Source organism: Mus caroli, chromosome 1 (genome assembly GCF_900094665.2).
Source record: "Mus caroli chromosome 1, CAROLI_EIJ_v1.1, whole genome shotgun sequence".
In the NCBI taxonomy this organism is placed as follows: domain Eukaryota; kingdom Metazoa; phylum Chordata; class Mammalia; order Rodentia; family Muridae; genus Mus; species Mus caroli.
Window position 1 is genome coordinate 66,039,859 of NC_034570.1, and position 21,691 is coordinate 66,061,549.

Consider the following 21,691-nt stretch of genomic DNA (forward strand, 5'->3'; position numbering starts at 1 on the left):
CAGCCTTTCCATGGGATGAGGGATGCAGAGCCTGGAACTGAGATGAACTGATGATGAAGGAATTATGTGTAAATGGCATCTGGATGCATCCGGCTGCTGAAGAGCTCATTCATTTTCCTCCATGGTCTCTTAAATCAGGACATCTATACAGCTTCCCACTTCTCCAAGAGACAGTATACTATGGTGTTCATATCCCAATGTAAGGGATCAAATGGTTAAGGTGTAAATTCCAGCCCTGTCCATGTAGTTAGTTGCATGACTGCAGGTACCAAGCCCAACCTCTCCACACCTCCCTTTCCTCACCTGAGACTTGGAGGTACTAGGATTCCCAGCTGTTGTGGCTAATTTGGGCAACCAGAATACTTAAAAAGTTGTCAATGGAGTCTGGCAGATGGAAAACACTGTGTGTTTAGCCACTTCTATTATTTCTCCGTTGAGAAAGGACACTTTTGTTAGACACAGATTCTGAGCATATGACTTTCTAGCTTAATAGATACAAAGACAGATTACCCCTTCTTTGTAGAGAGAAACCCTTCAGGATCACAGACACGTGGCAGTGTTTTGTGCCTTGAAGCCATGTGCCACGTTACTCTTTCCTCATTAGCTGGGGCAGCAGAGGCCAGGCTGAGACCAACACCGAGGCCACTGAAGATACTCTTAAGTTTAGGACTTTTTCATATGAAGCTTACAGGGTACAGACACAGGATGTGCCTGCTTCTTTTTGTAACTATAAGCCTCAGTCCGCAGCTCTTTCTTTCCCCTAAATGGCTATTTGAGCTCTGGTTTGGCACTAAATGTGATAGCTGGGTTTGCTGTTATAAGTGGCACATATGCATCTCACCAGTCTGGGTTCAGGACCATGCGAAGTCTCTGGGGCTCCACCACGTGAAGGGCCAGCACCAAGAAAATCACTGGCTTCCCATTCCAGGATGGACTGCGTTTGGAGGGCACGAGGCATGTGTGAGGTCAGACGAAACAGGCAGAAGGGCAGTGTATTCACCACCCGGTTCCAGACAATGCAGCTCAGACTCTAGGCTCAGAAACAGGCTGAGGCCGGCCCTAGATCCTCGCCCTCTGAGCCATTTGAGATCCTCTCTCGACTGTGTACAGCACACATGGTTTTTCAAATCCCTATCTGTCATTCTGCCTGTAAGAGTGAGAGAGATTGGGTCAGACCCTCATGGGTAAAATACTTCTTGACTGTTTGATACTAATAATTAATGTAATTTGAGGTGAGATGACAAGGGGAAATTCAATGTTTTCCGTTACCTTCCCTCAAATTGAACACTATCTTGGAAGAAGACAATCCACATAACAAAGAGCTCCCATGAGTGTTTCAGGTAAATGACCTGTTCTGGACCACACTGAGAACCCACATCCTTATTCTGTTTGTTTTTAATTTTTGTTCTGTTTAGTGTCCTATGTATCCCAAGTGGGCCTTGAACTCGCTATGTAGTTTGACCTCCCAGTCCTCACACCTCTCTCTCCTGGGTGCTGGGAATGCAAGCATGTGGCTTGCTTGATGCAGTGCTGGGTACTGAACCCAGTGTTTGGGCATCTAGGCGAGCACCCTACCAACCGAGATGCAGCCCCTCCATCCCTTATCAAGACAGCTTATTTGTAGTTGTGGGTTTCATTTAGTTGTAAATGGTTCAGTGTGTGTTTTCTAAGCCTCTGGATTGTAAGATTCTTTGGGAAGTAATCTTTGTAAAGTACTCCCCCAGCTAGGGGCCTCCTGCTAGCGACTACTCATCCAACTACAATTACTAATGATGCACCATGCACGTCCCACCTATGGTACTGCCTGACTATCCATCAATCATAAAGAGGGAGAGACGGGTCAGGGTGAAGGGAGGAGCCATCTTTGGTACTTGACCTCTGCCCAAGCTTTCTCTGGGACGCCTAATTTGAATGCTGTTCTCTGGTCCTCAAAGGAAAGTATTCAAGGAACCTGGACCTGCACCTCCCTCCTCAGATTCTCTCAATTCTTTGAAACGGACCCAGTGGATGGAGCTCATGAGCGATCCTGCTAGCATTAATACTCGTATGAGCCTTGGGCTGTATCCTGGGAAGGGGTTGAGAGTAGTTCCTGCTTTGACCTGGTGGAATCCATTTGTTAAGAAGCCAAACAAAAAGCCAAGAATCTCATTGTTTTGATGCAGTCACATACACACACATACCATGTATATACATGCATCATGTGTACCTATGTATCCATACACACATGGATGCATGTTGAGGGCAGCATGCCTGTCTGCCCTAGCCGCTGTACTCTCAAAGATGAAATAATGACACGTTGAACTCTTGCTAAGGAAACATAGAGAACAGAGAAAGAAAAGTGGCTCTCACTGGAGGAGAAGGAGCAAGGAAGGAAGGAAACCGGGGAAAGAGACATGAGTGCTAGGGAAAGAAATTTTATTTCCAAGCTTTTAAGAGAATATTACAAACAAGAGAGAGTTTTTTTTAAAAAAAAAAACCCTAAAAACTAGTTTAAAAAAGTACTTGACAATGTCCATTTAATACCCAAGGATGACATGTCCATTGTGCAATGACAGTAAGAAACTCTGCAGGTGACCACCCAGTGGCCTTCCCTGGCAGGGTCCTGGAACACACTGGTGGGCTCCTACGACTGTGCTCCCTGACTGCCTCCCTGGTGTGCCTGGCTGCACCAGAAGGACCAGGAGCACATAGCTCGGAGCACATAACCCGGAGCACATAGCCCAGAGCACAAGGCAAACTGCCTCTTTAGGGAGGGGACCGGTACCAAGGAGCTAGGAATACTTAGATAGGTGTTCATGCCTTCCTTGAGATACACAGGTCAGTGTCACCCCCACGCTGCAGCAGACCCAGATGTGTGTGTGTGTGTATGTATGTGTCTGTGTGTGTGCTCAAGCACGTGAGTGCGTGTGTGTCTGTGTGTGTGTGTCTGTGTGTGTGTGTCTGTGTGTGTGTGTTCACAGGCATTCACTCGCACACGCATGCATGCATGTGTACATACATATGCGTGTGTGCTTGTGGGCCTGCCCTGTGAGAGTGTCAACTCCAAAAGGACATGGCACTGCATTATCCTGGTTATAGACAGGGCTCAGTAGTGAGGAAAATCATCCCTGGCCTGACATCTTTGAAGGCTGACGCCACAGCAGCGGAAGTGTGCTTGAGCCACTCATGAGAAGTCTTCACGTCTCTCCACATGCACATGTATGTACATGAGTCCCCCACGTCCTGTAAACATCTTTGAGCCAAATCACCGTAAAATAAACAAGGAAACAGAAAGATCGCCATGTCTAAACCTCAGCCTTCTTTGAGTTCATGTTACAGCTAGGAAAGTTCTTCCTGGGGGGACCCAACCCCATCTCTCTGGCTAGGCATACCAACAACTCCCTTCCTGAACTGTCTCCAGGGGATCCCTAAAGCCATTTGAGTCACTGGAATTTTACAGAGTGTAGAGGCCCTCAGCAAACATTAGGACCACCAGCTCACAAGGTCTCTCTCTCTCTCTCTCTCTCTCTCTCTCTCTCTCTCTCTCTCTCATCTCTCAGTTACCCAGTGCTAGGAAGCAGCAGCACCCAAGTGGCCCTTTGTTTTCTCTCTTTGCTGCCCTTAGACCCTCAGGCACAGCAGGTACCCCAGGTACCAGCCACCATTTTCTGCCCACCCTTTTCTGGGTGTCTTGCTACTTGTGACTCTCTGGGAGGGTTTGTTTTCTTAGGACAGATTCCATTTGTCCCACCCATTGTTGTGAAGTTTGTGTTGGTTTTCCTTTGCTGTGGAACCAATGGACTGGGAATTGTAAGGGCTCTCCCTCAGGCGGTCTCCCCCACAGCTCCCCTTGAGGCCCACCATTCCTGCTCCCTGGGCCCCTCCTGGCCCAGACTCTTGTGGCATGGTGTGTGGTCTCAACCTGCCTCCCAGGCCTCCTTTCACACTGTGGTGACTCTCATAACAAGCTCTCGGCCGCTGCCCTGGGTGCTCCGCTGGTCATGAGGTCTCAAGTGACTCAGGATGTGTAGGATGGTGTAAGCACAGTGGTGTTGGGACACAGGGCCTGAGGGGTGGCTGGCGGCCCTGGTGGGGCCCTCTTCACGGGCGGGCGGGCTAGCTGCCTCCTCTTCCGCAGAGGGTAGATTGGCTTGGGCAGATGAGGAAGTCTGTAGGTTTGTCCTGCCTCCTGATTTTTGATCCTCTAAGTCTTTTGTCTTGTCATAGTTCAGCACTTTCCACTGCTGGTTTACAGCCTGCCAGCGTTTAAAGATGCGATATACCGAGGGCCCTTCGTGGATGATGAGGCCTGCCAGGAAGAGAAGAAGACAAAGGCTAAGCAAAGAAGGCAACAACTGGGGGGAGAATGCCACTGCATCCTGAACTTACACAGACACGGGCACTGGAGAAGCTGGGGTCTCTCTGTGTTGCTTTTATTCTAAATCTGCCTTCCAGCTCTGAGCCACATGACTCCAGAGCACCACTAGATTCCCAGACTCCATGAGTCAACAGAAGGGAGAAGGTCACAAAAGAGCCGGGCTTTGCATGAACTGCCTTCGCCTGCTTCTGCTCCATCCTGCCCCCTTCTTGGCTTGGCACAATTCAAATTCTTCAATGACATCATAATAAAAATATTTTTTCCTTCCCTGTATTACATATTCATGATGCCCTGTGCTTACCAGGTGTTGAATGAATCATGTGCTTTTAAAGGGCAATAGCAATGAAATCCTGTGGTCATCGTGGTCCTGCTGAATGGGAACTGAAACTCCGCTCTAGCTCTTTGCACAGCCAATGCTACTGAAATATGGATCCCTGTGGCTGTCTGAACATCCTTGCAGTTATATTGGCCAAATCCAGTGGGAGCCATTGGAAACAAACCACGTCTGGCAATAAGGCAAATGGATATCAATTTTAGGCCTACTGTGTGCAAAGCACTTAGGATGGTGCAGTGCCTGAGACGGGAAGTCCTTTCCTTAGAGAGCCTATGTTTAAGTTAAGAGGCATATACAAAATGTACAAATGAGGCCACCAGACTCTCTTCCTGTGTGGGCACATGCTAGGAGGAAGATGAAATAGGATTAAATAGCCCTTAGCTGCAGGCAACTGGGGTCTTTTTGGCAAGAGGGAAGAGAGAAGCAAGTTTCAGAGGAAGAGGCAAGTTTAAGTTGAGGCTTAAATGAGAAGGAGAGTTGTATGCAAAGATCTGGAGAGGGCACTCGTCTCTGGTGGGAAATGCAAGTGCACAAGCCAGGAGGCAGGAATGCAATGACCAAGGTTGAAACTGAGGCTGGCATGCCTAGCGCAGTGCAAGCCCGTGGATGTGGCAAGTGGAGAAGGTGGCCGGAGCCCCCGTTATGATCGTGTCTTGCATTGTATCCAGTGTAATGAGAGGCAACTGAGTAGATTTGGAAGAGGAATGGTATTGAAAGATTTCCTCTCTAAGAAAATTCACTGGTACTCCAGAAGGGACATGTATAGAATTATTCTAAAATGAAGCAGGAAGGGAAGCGGTAATTGAAGCTGGGAACTGTGGTGCTGGGGACAGGGCAGTGCCGTGAGTGAGATGTCTTTGGAGGCAGGGTGTATGCTGTGGGTAGAGCTGACAGTCTGGCTGACAAGTGAGCTGTGGGCACAAGAAGCATCTGGAAGCTCTGAAGGTTCTGATGCCACAGCTGGATGGTGAGGGTCATTTGCAGAGACATCGATGGTCCCAGGGCTGGCGTGTGGAGCTGCATGGTGATAGTGACTATTAATTCACTATGGCTGCTAGTGAGGAGGGTAATAGGTAGCCCACAATGGTACAAATATGCTCTCTTCCAGTTCTGGGGTTGATCTTACCAGACCAAAGTGCAAACATCACTGGGGCCTATACTCCCAGAAGCCTTAGAGGGAGAATATTTCCTTACCTTTTTCAACTTCTAGAAATGGCCATTGTCTCTCCCTCTTTCTCACATCATCCCACCCTCTTTCTTCTGTCATCACATTTATTAATCTGTCATCACATTTTTCTTTGATATTCTCTTAATAAGAACTCTGGTGATTACATGTAGTGACCACTGGAATAACTCAAGATAATTTCCTCACTTCAAGATGCTCAAATTAGCCATGTTTGCAGAGTCCTGTCACAAAAGGTTAACAGTTTCAGGATGAGGCCCTGTGTGTCTCTGGGGGCCATTCTTCACCTTACTGCAGTATTAACAGTCACATGTTAGTTATGGTAAGTTTAAGATGTCTGCTAAAAATCCAACTGGTCGATCAAACAGCAATAAGATTGAAGCTGAGAACTTAGATGATGCACTGGCTGGTTTTGTGTCAATTTCACACAAACTAGAGTCATCAGAGAGGAAGGAGCCTCAGTTGAGGAAATGCCTCCATGAGATTCAACTGTAAGACATTTTCTGAATTAGTGATCAATGGGAAAGGGCCCAGCCCATGGTAGGTGATGCCATCCCTGGGCTGGTGAGTTCTATAAGAGAGCAGGCTGAGCAAGCCATGAGAAGCAAGTCAGTAAGTAGCATCCTCCACGACCTCTGCCTCAGCTCCTGCCTCCAAGAGCCTCTCCTGATTGGATTCCTATACTGATTTCCCTGGGTGATGGACAGCGATGTGTAAGTGTAAGCAGAGTAAACCTTTCATTCCCAACTTACTTTTCAGTCATGGCATTTTGTGGTAGTAATAGAAACCCTAACTAAAACTAACTAAGACAGATGGTGCTAGAATTTTGGGGAACGGAGGTGGTACTGTTGTTTAAGTGCATCTTCTTAAACACTCAGATGTTAGTAATGAGTTAGTATTGAAAACTGGGTCCTTTTACACAGTGATTAGGCCACAAGAATGCACTCCTCATGAACAGATTACATGCCTTACCAAGAGCCTTGACTGACAGTTGGTTTTCACGTGTCCTATGTTTTGCTATGTGATGATATTGCAAGAAGTCTCTCACCATGGCTGGGGACATGACTCAGGGTAAAGCGCTTGTCCTATGCTTGGATTCCCAGAGCCCACTCAGGGTCTTCATGCTTTCAAGCCAAACAGTTTAGTGAATGGTACTATATATAACCCCCAAGTATGTTTCAGCATCCCCTTTCCTATCCTGAAATACAGTTCATAAGATACTATAAGACTGCTATGCATTTTTTAATTAATGGAATGCCTTAATAGATAATTAGTAGACAGAATAAAACAAAAGACATCGCTTGTAAGAAAAAGATGAAACCAAAGTCAATATAAGTGCTGGAGTACAGCTGTAGTAGAAAACAAAACACACTAGAAAAAAATCACGTGGAGCGAAGTATCTCAGATCCAGAAAGACAAATGTAATCGGTGCCCTTCTCCACCATTGTCAGAGAAGCTTTCTCCTGCAACAGATGGGAACAAATACAGAGACCCAGCCAGACATCATGCAGAGAGCGAGAGACTTTGGGATACTCAGCCCTATATAGTATGTCTCCATCAGATCCCTCCCTCAGGGAGGCCAGCCAGTAGCCAGAAGCAGTGAGGAGAAAGGGGATAAAGAAAGAGGGATGCACTTAAAAGGATGGGGTTTCTGAAAGACAATGACAAAGCAATGACAGCATGGATGTCCCAGCAGGTAGAGAGATGCCTGTGGACTACTTCTTGGCCCACAGCCTGAGAAGGGATGAACAGCCACTATAGAGACAGATACAGGGATGCAGTATCTTAGACCCCAGCTGCTCTGACGAAAGAAGCACCCAGAGAAGTCACTAATGTTGACCTGCTGTCCAGAGGTCACCATGGAAAGTGGCGGAAGGAATGAGCAAAACAAGAAGATGATTGTCTGAGGAATGAAGAGGTCGGAAGGAAGGCTGAGCCTGTGACAGTGGAGATGGCTTGCTATGAATGACAAGGCGGGATTTGTCCTGCAGCCACGGAAACCTCAGGGCAAGAGCTAGCTCATAGGAACAGCAGGGACTGCTCACCATAGCACAAGTCTGCTTTAATGCGTGTGGGGGATAGGGAAATGGGGAGCCCCAAGCCTGGAGCAAGAGTAGGGTTGAGGCATGTCCAGACTCTGGAAATCCTATCCTGAGGTTAGCAGGAGCAGGATCATCACTGCCCTGCCCTGGGCCTGCGCGTTGGGTGTACATAGCCCTGTACCCCAACCTTTGCCCCACTGCAGGATGACATGTAAGCAGGTTAGAGTTCCTTTCCCCTTATGAAGTCATGTCCAAGAAGCACCTCCTCGTGCCAATGAGGCAGCTCTAGCACCCTGGCCCCTGCCAAGGCTGTACCCTCACTTCCCAAAGGTTTAAATAGTCTTTGTTCCCCCATTAAAATGAGCTATCTCACTGAAGCTGCCTCTGTTCTGTTCTGTGCTCACACCACTGCCGCCTGAGGCCACTTAGCTCCCAGACTTCCCACCCTGCTCCTTCCCCTCTGAGGATCTACCCCAGTTGTGATCCCAGAGCATCATGGGGGTGGGAACAGAGCCTGAAAGGCATATGCAGACGCTGGGAGAGAAGAGCCGTCACCCACTGCCACTTCTTCCACTATCCAGCAACTCCTGAAATTGCAGTTCTCTCTCTGTATCTTCAAGGGTTCACTGAAAGACACATTGGTTCCTAGCCCTGGGTAAACACCATCTCTCGGAGCGGAAACACCAACATCTAAATTGTCCCAATAGTTTAGAGGGAGCATAATTTCCTAAAGACCCCCTGTGAACCCCCTTGCTCAGTGTGATGGGTGCTAGACAAAGTGGCTTCCCCTCTTCCACCAGGGTGCCCACTCCCATTACTTCTGCTTACCCTTAAATGTATACCTATGCATCGATGGTACTGAGGTCATTTGTTCATCTGTTTCTCCAGCGTACCTTGTTTGCATATGCTGCCTTTGCCATTTTCCAGATGACAGGCTCTGACTGAGTCTCCACAGCTAATGCTGCACTGGGAGCACCTCCAAGAGTTACTAAGGAGGAGCCTTGGTACAGAGAACTGGGGGCTTTTGAGGCCCCCAACTTCCTGGCTGGAATCTACACTCCATTTTTAATTAGCTTCTCGATCAGACAGTTTTACTCTGATTGAAGAGGGTGCCTTAAATTTTCAATTTGAATGCTGCTTTTAATTGCCTGTCTAGTGTTCAGGCAGTAATTAAACCGTTTTAATGGATAGGTGGCTGAGGGGGAGGAACGCACCTGTTTTTCTAGATAACACTTATTTGGGAAAAGTTGGAAAAACATAAACTACCTCATTCACATCCACTCCCCTCAGCCTTCTGCTTCAGAAATTACTTATCGATTCTTTGCAATGAGGAATTATTTAAAACAGAGCCGGATGAGTTTGGGCGCATCTGCTGGGCCCGATGGCAGTCAGTCAACATGGCGGCCAAGAAGAATGAGGGGTAGGAATCAGCTGTGAACTGAGAAAGAGCTGGGATGCAGGTGAACAAAGAGGGCTATTGGTGAAGAGTCTGGGCATAGGAGAAGGAAGGGATGAGGATGTAGCTGTCGGTAGAATGCTCGCCAGTACTGCATAAACCAGTGTGGTGGGGCAAGCCTGGAATCTTTATCACATGGCTGGTGAGGTCATCATTGACTACACAGAGAGTTTGAAGCCAGCCTGGGTTGCATGAGACCCTGTCTCGAAAGCAAGCCAGAAAGGAAAAAAAGAAATAGATGGAGAAAGGGAGGGAGAGAGGGGAGGATGGAAGGAGACAGGGTAGGAGAGAGAGGGGGAAAGAGGGAGGGATGGGAGTACAGAAATGTAGTAAATTTTAACTGAGTCCTTTCCTGAGATTTTCTAAGCAATTTAACAGCCACTGAGCAATTATTTGCAATGCACCCACATCTTGGTTGTATTTGTGATAAATCCAGTTTCAGAAGAGCAAACACTTCATCTCTTTAAAGTGTTTCCAGCTTTTGGGAGTCTCTTTCTCACAGGGTTATAGGTGCTACAGGTTGTTAGACATCTCTTTTGTCACTCTCCCTTTATCTTTATCTTAAGCTGAAATGGCCTTTTGCTTAGACTGCGAGGAATGAAAAGGCTGGCCACCACAAATAGGTAGTCCCACTTGCATAGCTCCTCCGCACCCTATAACCATAGCAATAGCAAGGAGTTCTCTAAAAAAAAAAATCCCAACCTTCCCTTGGTGCATTTTGACCATTGGATTTTTTTGTGTGTGTGTGAGAGAGACACAACTTAATCTGATGCTGTCTTTTCTGGATGCCCACTCTATGTCTCTGAGCCCCTGCCATGGTCACAATACTGCTTCCCACCATGTGTCCAATCACAGTTCCAACCAAGTTGATCAAGAAGTCTATAGGGAAACCTCTCATGACCTCAGTGACTCAGAAGTCACCTCCACACCCTCATGTCTCACTAGTGTCCTGATTTAAATGACAGGAAAGTTGTTGACAAGTCTAAACTAGCACTTTTCAGGCTTAAGTGTATATGAGAATCTTCAGTAACTCACAGGTTCCTGGCTCTATCCTTGGGAAGCCTGAGACAGTAGGTCTGGGGCCAGGCCTGAGAACCTGCATCTCACAACAGCCTGGGGTGATTTTGATGGTGACTAGGGAGGGCTATGATGAGCAGCCCTGCCTCAACACAGGTCTTCTTCTTATCCCTGCCCTCTACTGCACGGAATGCACTACATTTTATATTTCATATTTCACTCTCCCCACCCCCACCCCCACCCCCACCCACTGAGACAGGGTTTGTCTGTGTAGCCCTGGTTGTCTTAGAACTTACTCTGTAGACCCAATTGGCCTCAAACTTAGAGATCTGCCTGTCTAAGCCTCCCAAGTGCTAGGGTTAAAGGCATGTGCCACCACTGTCTGGCTACATTTTAATTTAAAAAAAAGAAGAGGAGGAAGAGGAAGAGATTTAATAAAGTGCTTGATGTACACACATGAAGAACTGAGTTTGGATTCTGAACGTCCATGTAAAATACATGTGGCAGATATCCTTAATCCCAGCTCTGGGAAAGCTGATATAGAGGATCCTTAGAGCTTACTGACCACCCAGTATAGACGAAGGGCAAGGTCCAGATTCAGTGAGAGTCCTTATTTCCAAAAATAAGGAAGAGAAGCAATTGAGCAAGACACTTGACATTGACTTCTGATCTCTACATGCGTAAGTGCACACATGCACCTGCACATGCACATGCACGTGCACACACACACACACACTACACATACATTTGAAAAGTATACTCTCTCCAGGTGTGCTAGATGAAAAAAGGTAGGGCAATGGTAGAAATGGCCACTTCTTGGACCCAAAGACAATTGGTCCTCACAATTTAGAGCCAATTACATGCCCATGAGCACATAGAGAGTAATAGTGTGCCTGCCATTTCCAAGCCTTTTGGCTTCAGCAGAGGACTTGCTTATTATGAGTCTCAGTTTCTTATCAGCAAGTTGGAACTGGTAATCCCTTCCTCACAGAGTTTTCATGAGACTGGCTGGGGTGAGGAGTCCTGAGTGCCGCACGTGGCAGGTATAAACAGTGGGGCCACATGAAATGGGTCATTGGAAGGAGAGCACAGGGCACTGGTATGTCTTTTGTCTTCATCTTTGCCAACCTGTCACCATAAGCATCTGTTCTCCTGTGGAACTATTCTCCTTCTCTGTCATTAGGAGGAGCCATTGTTTATAGAGAATAGCACACCAGGGTGAAAGGTGCTCTAGAGACCAACTGGTCCCGTAGGTGTGGGCGGGGTCGAGCTCTCCCTCTTCCCCCCCCCCCCCCCCCCCCCCCGCCCCACCATGGCCTCTCATGCAGCACAACCTCTTTCCTATATTGGTTGATTTTTTTTTCATCACTGTGACCAAATATCTGACACGAAGCAGTTTAAGAGAGGAAGGGTCTATGTGACACTGCATCTACAATCAGCAAGCGGAGAGAAAACAGAAAGTGGGATCCGACTGTAAAGCTCCAAGGCTCACTTTCAGTGATCTACTTCTTCCAGCAAGGCTGCAAAGGCCCCAAAAGGTTCCACAGCCTTCCAATGCCGTGCCATGAGTTAGGGTTAAAGAGTTCAAATACATGATCCTATGGAGACATTCACATTCACACTACAATACTTCCCTTCTGCCAGACAGCTGTGGGTTGTGACCTTATGTCCCTACCTGAAGCTCCACTGTGGTCAAATACCCACTTTCCAGATTGCACCCCTTAAAGACCCAACCCTGGAACTTACACTAAAGTAAGTAAGTTCCCCTGGCAGGTGTAGAAGAAAGGAAGATAACCATCTATGTTGGTGGGCTCAGAGGATTGCTTCTGGGAGAAATCAGATTGGCCTCTACCTGCTCAGGATTCTCCAGGGCATATCCTCATGTCTTACATGTATCTTACAATGTGACCAAGATACACTGCTAGGGGCCTCCCCAGGGAAGTGGTGATGGGTGGGCCCAGGTGCCTCAGTCCCACAATAGAGTCAAAGGATGAAGGATGCCCAGTATGTTTGATGAGGGTCAATGGGAAGCCAGTTTCCCTTCTGTTTCCATTATTTTAGTGTTTGTCAGTGCCTAGGCACCGAGGGCCCGTGCCCCTTTGATATAACTTCTGCCAGAACTCTCACATAGCAGCCACCTGATGGGGCTGGTTGCTTTTCATCAAGGTACAGAATGTGTCTTGAGGCTTCTGAGTCAGAACCGTTGCAGCCTCTCTGCTCACCCAGGACAAAACAGATCCATAAGAAGCCTTTACGGAGAAAATAAATATGGGGGTGAAATGCTGGGGATGAAGTGATATTTATGCAGTAAGACTGGATAGGGGAGAGAAAATGTGGAGCCTCAAATATACACTGCTTTCACGGAAGGGTGTATTTCTGCAAGGATCTGTGCAGTTGGGGTTTTTTTCTGCAGGGCTCCTTCGTGAGGCTAAGAGCTCTTGCTCTACAAAATGGGTCTTGGCGTTCCTTAGCCACACTGGGTGGTGTCGGTGCTTAGAGGTGATGATGAAGGTCATGATGATGGTGACAGCCATGGGGACGATAATGTTTCTTGAATGCTTTACGGTGTTCTGTCATCGTAAAAGGGCTTTGCAAAATGAGCGATTCGTGACAGAAACATATGTGAGGTCAGCCATCTTATAATCTCCATTTTGTCGAAGAGGAAATGGAGCTCAGGGAAGACATTTCCTTGTGCAAGGAAATGCAGTTAGTCTATCACCCGGGGTGTATCTGAGCCAGAGCAGTGCTGTGTGGCTGATGCTCCAAGTCACGTGCGCACCTCGCAAACAACTACAGAGAAGGTAACAATTTTTTTTAATGGTATATGTTTATGTATAATTTCTATTAGTGATACTAATAAGATCTCTTGCTCAATATATGTTTTAATGTGTGGCACATTGTTTTTACAGTGGCCAGCACAGAATTGCAGTCTAGATAAAAGACCCTGTAGAGGTCTTTTATCTTCACGTCTCATTCTCAGTTTTCCCATCAGGCAGATGGGCCATTGTAGTAGCAACCATGCCACAGAGTTGCATGGGGGTAAAGAAGATTAAGAAAAAACAAAACAAAACCCAACACTACAGTGTATGAAGCTCTTTTCACAGCACTTAGGACACAGTGCATAATGAATGCTGGTTAGTATTTTATCATCATTATTAAATAAATATACATTATTTCATTTTAAATAAATAAATAAACAAACAAATAAACAAATAAAGCAAGCAAGCAAGCCAGCCAGCCAGCAAGCCGGTTATTTTTGGTGCGGCTGGGGACGCCAGATTGGCAAAGCCACCTCATACTCTCTGGGGAGACATCTCCATGCTTCTCAAGCGAGCCAGGCTGTGCTTCACATATGTTATTACAAATTTAAAAAGTTGTTTGTGTAGGCAGACATACCGAAACTCTGTGTTATTGTTTGAATCTGAAATGTTGCCCCCACAGGCTCTCAGCCCCCTGACTCCTGTGCTATTCTGAAGGCTGTGGAGTCATTAGGAGGTGGGGCCTGGCTGGCATAAGTAGGTCACACTGGAGGGAGGCTCTAAGGGTGATATGCTTCCCCCGTTCCAGGCTGCTTTCTCTACTTCCTGTCTTCTATGATATGAACAACCCTCCACCACATGCTCCCACCTTGGTAGATAGTCATTCCCTCCTCCCTGTCTTCCGTGCCAGAATGGACTACAGCCTGAGAAACCCCAAGCCAAAACAAATGGCCCTGGTTTAAGTTGTTTCTGTCAGGCATTTTGGTTACAGTGATGCAAAAATAACTGACATATTCTGTATCCACTGAGAATTTGGGCTCTTAAAAACCTTTGAGACTTTAACAGATAATATTTGGGAACTCAGGTGTTGTTTCTTCCATCGGACTATCAGGGCTCAGAACGTTTCCCTCAGTGGGGTGGGCTCACAGCGACAGAGATGGCGGTAATACCCCCCCCCCCCGTCCTCCCTCCATATACAGCTGCCCCTGGGAAGGAATGGCATTTCCTTTCCCTGTGTGGACCATGAGGGGCCAGATTCCTGGTGTGAATGTGAACACAGTCAGGCCAACGTTTAAGAAATAGACACTGAGTGGAAAGTGTAAGAGGAGGGTTTGCCTTATTCATGGTCAATTTTCTGCTAGAAAGAAGCAAAAGGCTTAAAAGGCTTAAAAGCCTAAAGACACTGCAGCTACAGAGTGGGAAGAGCTTGGATCCCTTGTTCATTGTGTGGAGGAGACCCTCTCAGTGCTCTGGAACCTTGCTGGGTTAAAGCACTGACGGTTGGATGCCGTAGGTTGCTGGATTTCCCTAACACCTTCAGAGAAGAGCAGTCTGTGTCTTGATGGCATGTGTCATGGCATTCCCCAAATGCATTCGCTGGTTTTAGCATCTATATTATTTATTTGCTTGGGTCTGTTCTTCATCGCAAGCCTACCAATAGACAGACACATCATTCCTGAATCTGTCTGACATTGAGAACAGTCCCAAAGAGGTGTTCCTAGAATACTTGGGTTTTGTGGGTACATCTGGAAGAGTGAAGTGCCTCTCTGTGGGGTGTCCTGTAGAGTGGGTGGTGCTCACTTGGCAAATTTTCTTCTAAATCCATCACCCTCGCTCTCAATGCATCTGGCAGTCTTGCTGTGGACAGAGATGACTGGGTACAGGAAGCTTTGGGTGGTAAGATACGAGTCAACATGTATCCAGAAACTGGACAAGCTACTTGGAGATGACAGAGTATAGACCAAGCACCCTCTCATCCATTTGTGAGATTGATACTTCTTATACCCAGCCCAACATTATTGGGGATTCCTTACAGCCTCAGTTGTCAACCTTTGAGGACTTTACTATCCGCTTACTATGTAACTTCTAAGTCCTAGGCTAGGAGGATCTCAAAGATTATTAGGGCCAACACTTTCATCCTATAGATGAGGAAATCATTTATAAAGAGGATGTATGTCCAAGGCCATAAAAGTTGTTAGGGAACTAATCTGGTTGCCTAGACTATCAGACCAGGCTATCTCTGCTGTCTGCCCAGTTTCCTAAGCAGGGATTAACAGCTTAATGAGTGGAGTCATTTCTACCCAGAGTGATGAGTGAATCTGAATAAAATTAAGTTATATTTATAAATTTATTTGTGTGCATATGTGTGTGCATGTGTATGTGTATGTGTATGTCTATATGTGTGTGTGTGTCGGTCAGAGGACAACTTGCAGGAATCAGTTCTCTCTTTCCACCATGTGGATCTGAGGGTGCCTTTACCCACTGAGCTATCTCACTGTCCCTAAAATTAGATACAAAATTACAAATGTTTCACAATCGTTTTTCCCTTCTCCTATTCCCAGTTAAATCTTTGTACTTTTTAAGAACAGGGGCAAGATATCTAGACATCACAAGACAGGACCTCAAAGGACCACACAGAGAAGAAACAGCTGTTTCTATACTTTTAACAATTGCTCTACTATTGAAAAATACTCTACCATTGTTTTAAGGTTCAGAAATAAGCTCAAAGGCATTCTTCTTCTTTTTCTCCTCCACTCAGAAGGGACAAATGTAAACAGACATGACAAGGACGACAGCCTCAGTTTGCAGTGTTGACTTTTTGATGGTCAATCTCTTAGGTCTGTGGAGTGATTAAAAATTATTTTTGGTACCAACACCTTTAAATTAATTTCCCCGTGTTAAGTCCTAATAATGTCACCCCCTGGAGCAGAGAATGCCCCCATTTGCTTGTTGGAAAGGTCTGTCAACTTCTGCTACAAACATCAGCATCATTAGAGATGACGGAAGAGGAGGAGGTGGATCTTGGTGAAGGGAGGTGAGTGTGTGAGGGAACTAAGAGCCTTCAAGAAAAGATTATGCTCAAAATAAAAGCAGACTGTGCCAGGAAGTCAGGGTCAGGCTCCATCTCTGTCTTGGCTGAGACTGAATTGAGATTGTGGTAACAATTGGCAAACCTTTGTTCATTTAAAGGGGACTGCACTCTGACTGAGTGCTTTCTACCCTGGTCACGGCTATTCCTGAGGACCTACCTACTATCTCCATGTGCCGTCTCATTCCCCAACAGTGATGCATTAGATAGCTTCACAGAGGAGGAATGGAAGCAGAGAGAGGTGGTACTTAAGAACACAATCTTAGAAAAAGACTGGGCGAGATGTGGCTGTGAGCCCTAGACCAATTCTACCTCATTACGCCTATCAGTCCAGACCCTATCACTCTGACATCAGAGACTCAGTTTCTCCTGTTCTCTCTGTTCTGTCTCCATCAATCCCTTAAATGTAACCTGTCCTACATCCTTAATCTACCTCTCCTCAGAACATCCCTCCTACAGTAACTCATCAAACCCATGACTTCAGCTCTTCCTGTGGGCCTCCGAATCTGCTTCAAATCTGACCCAACTTTCAACAGATTCTCATGCATGGATTAAAGCTTTTACTTTCTCTTACCATCTCCCTTCTTCCAGTCAGCCACCAACACTTGCAGGACTGGCCCAAAGCCCTCAACACCTTCTCCTATCTCACAGGAAAGAACTACTTGCTATGAAAGCCCTCCCCGCCCCCAAGCCCCTACTACTGCTTCAGCCACACCCCCAGGCTCCAATCAACCTCCCCTGGAGTTGCCTTCTCATCTCTGCTGTCTATGATGTCTTGTTTCTCTTGACTGCAAACTCTTGGTTTAGGGAGAGCCTTTGCCCCCCCTGCGTGGATTTTAAGATCGGGGTGCTCTTTTTGTTTTGGTTTCTTGGTCAAAGCATACCCTTGGATTGCCTTTGTTTCAGTGACTGTCTACCTCATTCCATCCATTCCAGGAGCTATGTGCATCTCAAGGTCACCTTTACACTGTCTGTGTTGCATCTCTGTTTCCTGCTTAGATAATTATTTCTCATCTGGTCCCTCCTTCTTCCAGTCTATCCAGCTCTGATCTATCCTTCCCATAGTTGTTAAATTTATAGGTTTAAAAATCTATGTCTAATCAGACGTTCCTATGTAAAATTCTATCATTGCTTCCACAACCCCAGCAAAGTGATGTAGGAGTTCTTAGCACATGATTTATGACCCCATGGGATTTAGCCTCTGCCATCTTCCCCCAATTCATTGCTCATCGTTAACCTCCTGCCCTGGTTCTTTGCCTTTGAACCATATAAGCCCACAAAGCCTCCCAAGCACACCTTCTTCGCTCTTCTGTGTTTCCACACACAAGTCCCTTTGCCAAGAATATTTTTCTCCCTCTTTTGGACAGACTTTGATTTCTCTTTTGAAACTAACTTAAGGTAGGGTTCCTTCAGCAAGGGGTCTTTTTTTGGGTCTTCTCAGAGAGTTCATTGTTCTCTTCTGTCTCCCTCTCTGCCTCCAACAGAAACCCTCCCCATCGTGAGTTATTGTGTGCTTGAAGACTAGGTTCTTGAACAGATACGTCTCATTCACCTCTCGTTTAATGTCTCTTGGTTTTGGGGGGAGCGAGCACAAGGCAACTAATAAATGCTGTTGAAGAAATAGATATAGCCATCCCAAGGCCCTCTGACCCATTTTCCTCTTCCTGGGACTCATGTCTGAATTCAGACTACAGCACAAGCTCTGGTTGCTGAGCATTGGTGGTCAGTCACGCCCCTCCATGGGACAAAAGATCCACTAGAACTGGTGCCTCTCATGCTTAAGGGTGAGGTCAAAAAATAGACTTTCCAAGTCCATGTCCATCAGTAGAATTAGTTTACCTAACCTAAAATACCCTTTGACAGAGGATATCATAGGCAGATAGGCTATCCAAATTCCATCCTAATTTCTAAAGCCTCTTTCTCCATTGGCATAAAAACAGCACTGACTTTTTAAAAGATACAACCATGGCTGATGACTTGGATCCCAAACACAAGACTGGAGCAGATGGGGCCCAGCAAACTTCTGATTGCTGCTGATAGTTACGACTGGGTTCATTTCTACCTCCCTTGATGTCTTCTATGTTACAATATTGCTAGGGTAGGGGTCATCCCTAACTGGTACATACAATTTCATATAGAGCAACCAGAGATACAATAGGCTATAGCAAATGCCCTGGAATTGGAGCTAGAGGTTCTTAGTCTCATTCTCAACTCCACTGTGTGCTTAGCTGTGTGGCCTAGAATACAGTTTCTCTGAGCTTTACCAACCTGTGAAATATGACCACAGTATTCACCCCTCTGATCATCGAAGGGTTGTGCCCTCATTGCTTCTTTCTAGGGATTTGGTGTTTTGTGTTCTCATTAACTTACATTTGATTCTCATAGTCGCATGCATTGGTCTACGAGATTAAGACTCTAACGCAAGAGATGCACTGTCTTCTGGAACCGTTTGTAGATGCACTGTCTTCTGGAACCGTTTGTATCGGGAACTGCATTGCCCATTGATATGCTCACATTCAAAGTCGTTTACCTCAACCCCGGAGGTCAACTAACTGCCTCTGATGGGGAACCTAGAGAGTCTGGCAAAATCCTTTAATGAGGACTAAAGCCCATTCTTTGAATCATTACTCTTGGTTTTTCTCAGTGACAACGGATGCTCCTAAAAGCCAGCTGGATGAATCCAGCTATGAATGAGACCGATTTGGTTTCACAAGCAGTAAGCAGTGTTTGCTCTTGGCTTTCAGTGGAATTTCTCTGCAGAGTCCCTGAGCCATCCTGAACTGTAACTTACCACACTACTCCAATAGAAAAGTAAAAACATTTAAAAAGACCTGTACATAAAGAACTACTCATTTGATGCTTATATGCAGTCTTTACTATCCATGGCTATTTAACAGTTTTAGGGAACAAATTGGTCTCGGTGCCTGAAAAACAGAAAACACAGCCATTCACAGCAGCAGATGGTTTGCCTCTGGCCTTAGCACCTTTGAGCCAGTACTCTTGTAGGACTTATTTTCTTTCTTCGTGGAGCTTGGAACTTGGCTATGGAATCTTTTACTCAACATTTTCCCCAACCCACGTTTTTAGGGGGCTCTGAAAACCATGCTCAGGTTGCTCCTGCAATGACACTGTGGCTCTTGGTGGCTTTGGAAGCCAAGGGATGAGCCTGGACTCAGAAGCATATGGAAGAGGGACACACTGAGGATTCTCCAGCTGAAGAAAGCCTGAGTTTCCATCTTGCACTCCTTAGACTGATGCCAAGTTTGCTTTCTAGGAAGACTGAGACCCAAAATAAAAGCATCCTTGGTGAATACTGCAGCTTCCACTTGATTCTCCCTGCAGCAAGCCCCTATATTTTCACACCCATCCAGTGTACGGCTGCAGACAGTACTGTGGAGCAAGAGCAACTGATGTAAAATTTTACCCTTACAGCCACCAGTGTCACTGTTGGCCAGCATCACAGCCACCACAGGAGCCTGCTTATGGCTGCCAACTGCTGCCCATCACCTCCTGCTCCATGTCCAGGTCACATGACACTCTCTGTTTTATTTCACTGCCCAGAATTTGCTAGGGTCAGCACTGAACTATAGTTCTTACGCTCGTATTGAGTTAGCCTTAAGATGCACCTTTCAATATTTCACAATCTGAAAAATAAGAAAAGTAATCTTTGTCCCTCGGGTTGATATATTGAATTAACATAGCCAGACAAAATACACTGGCTTAGATAAACACACAAGGTCTGGCATTACTGGCCCTTGGCTTCTGTGATCAGTATGATACACTCCAGGTCTTTTCAATTTCTAATATTACATGACCCCAAAGAACTCTACATCACCATCGTCTCAGCCAAATTATAACTAGTAGGTGTTTTCCTGCCAAACAGAGCAGAGTGGCATATTTGAAGTAGCACAGTAGTGTCAAGAGGAACACTGTGCGACTTTCAGTAGCACAATGTTCCCAGTCCTGTGGCCTGGGGATATGAAAGTTCCAGATGAGGATGTATGGCCAGTGTTCAAGCATGCGTCAGTTTCACTCAGAATAACCAGGACTGTTTCCACCTCCTCACTTGCATGGAGCAACCATCCTTATTATCAATAGCCATACCATCTGTTGAAAGAAAAAGGACCCAGTCCTCCATGAGTCATGGTAATCAGGAGGCAGAACATTGACCTGAGCATTGGATGGGGGAAGAAGTGGGAACTAAAGAAGTGGGTTCTAACTTTTCCCTAAAACACTTAATCCTTTCAAACAAAATAGTACCTAAAATGAATAACAACAACAACAATGACAATAACTCAGAAGCTCATGGTAGAGCAGATGTGGGGCTTCAGAACAGCATTATATTTCCTACTCCCCAAACTCTTGAGCCTGTGTGGAACCCCAACCTACACATACTTTTCAAAGGACTAGATTAGAGAAATTTGGGATACTAGAATAGGCTTATAGAAGAAGAAAGAGGTAGGAGGCAGAGAGGTGGCTTAGTTAGCAGAAAGGCTTGCTTTACAAGTATGGGGAACTAAGGTCTGATTCCTGGAGTCCCCATGAAAAGCCAGCTGTGGCAGCATGTCTATAATTTTGGAAACAATGAGAAGAGAGGTGGACATAGGTAGATCCCTGGCACTTGCTGAACAGCTCATCTAACCTACCTGTCCACGTTCCAGGACCATGACAGACCCTGTCTCAGACTAAAGGTGGAAGGCATCTAAGGACAACATACAAAGTTGTCTTCTGACAACTCCTCTCCCATATGTGGGTTGCTCACATGCACACTTATATGTGCATGTATGTGCAAGCCTTCATCACATGTGATCCACCCACATGTACATATATTCACACAGAAAAATAAAAAAGACAGTTCTCATCATGGTGCTTCTAGGTATTTTGCTGTATAGACATGATAAGTCATGGCTTGTGGGGTGTGCAACTGAGGAGAAGCCTTCCATTCCCTGCCCAAGGCAGATGAACCCACCAACTGATCTTCACCTCAGAGTCAAGCTTCATCCTTGTCTTCAACTGGATGAGACAGATTTGATTGGTAATGATTTCAATTTTTCTTCTTTCCCCAGCCCCCCTCTTCTTCCCTACCCATCTCTTATGCCTAAGCTGTGGCTTCCTCCTAGATCTTGGGTCTCAAGCCCAGTACTTCTCTGCTTGGCCTCCAAGTAGAGAGGATCTTGAGACCTTTTTTCCCCATTTCCTTACTAGGTAGTTCATCACTTCCCCCAGAGACAAGCCCCCAGACCCACCTATGCACACCACGTCCATGAAGCCATACATCCCATAGCAGATCTGGAAGAGGAGGTCTTGGCGTTGCCATTTTGCTGAGGGACTGAAGGTTGACCAGATGAGCCAAGAGATACTGGCGATGAGGAAGAGAGAACCCAAGATGGCGGCTGCAATTTGAACCTTCTCGATGACCGTCAGGGATATGGCCTGCCACTGAGGAGGAGAGAGT

General features: G+C 46.2%; 1 protein-coding gene across 1 annotated transcript in view; it reads right to left on the reverse strand.

The window, feature by feature from the left end:
* Nucleotides 1-2,398: 2,398 nt before the first annotated feature.
* The window catches only part of March4 (membrane associated ring-CH-type finger 4), a 109,285-nt gene continuing 89,992 nt past the window's right edge, over nucleotides 2,399-21,691 (reverse strand). The window contains exons 3-4 of the mRNA XM_021174418.2: nucleotides 21,483-21,675; nucleotides 2,399-4,288 (exon numbers count right to left, since the gene is read on the reverse strand). Of these exons, the coding sequence (XP_021030077.1) occupies nucleotides 3,921-4,288; nucleotides 21,483-21,675 (561 nt within the window). The 3' untranslated portion in view covers nucleotides 2,399-3,920. The remainder of the gene's footprint in view (nucleotides 4,289-21,482; nucleotides 21,676-21,691) is intronic.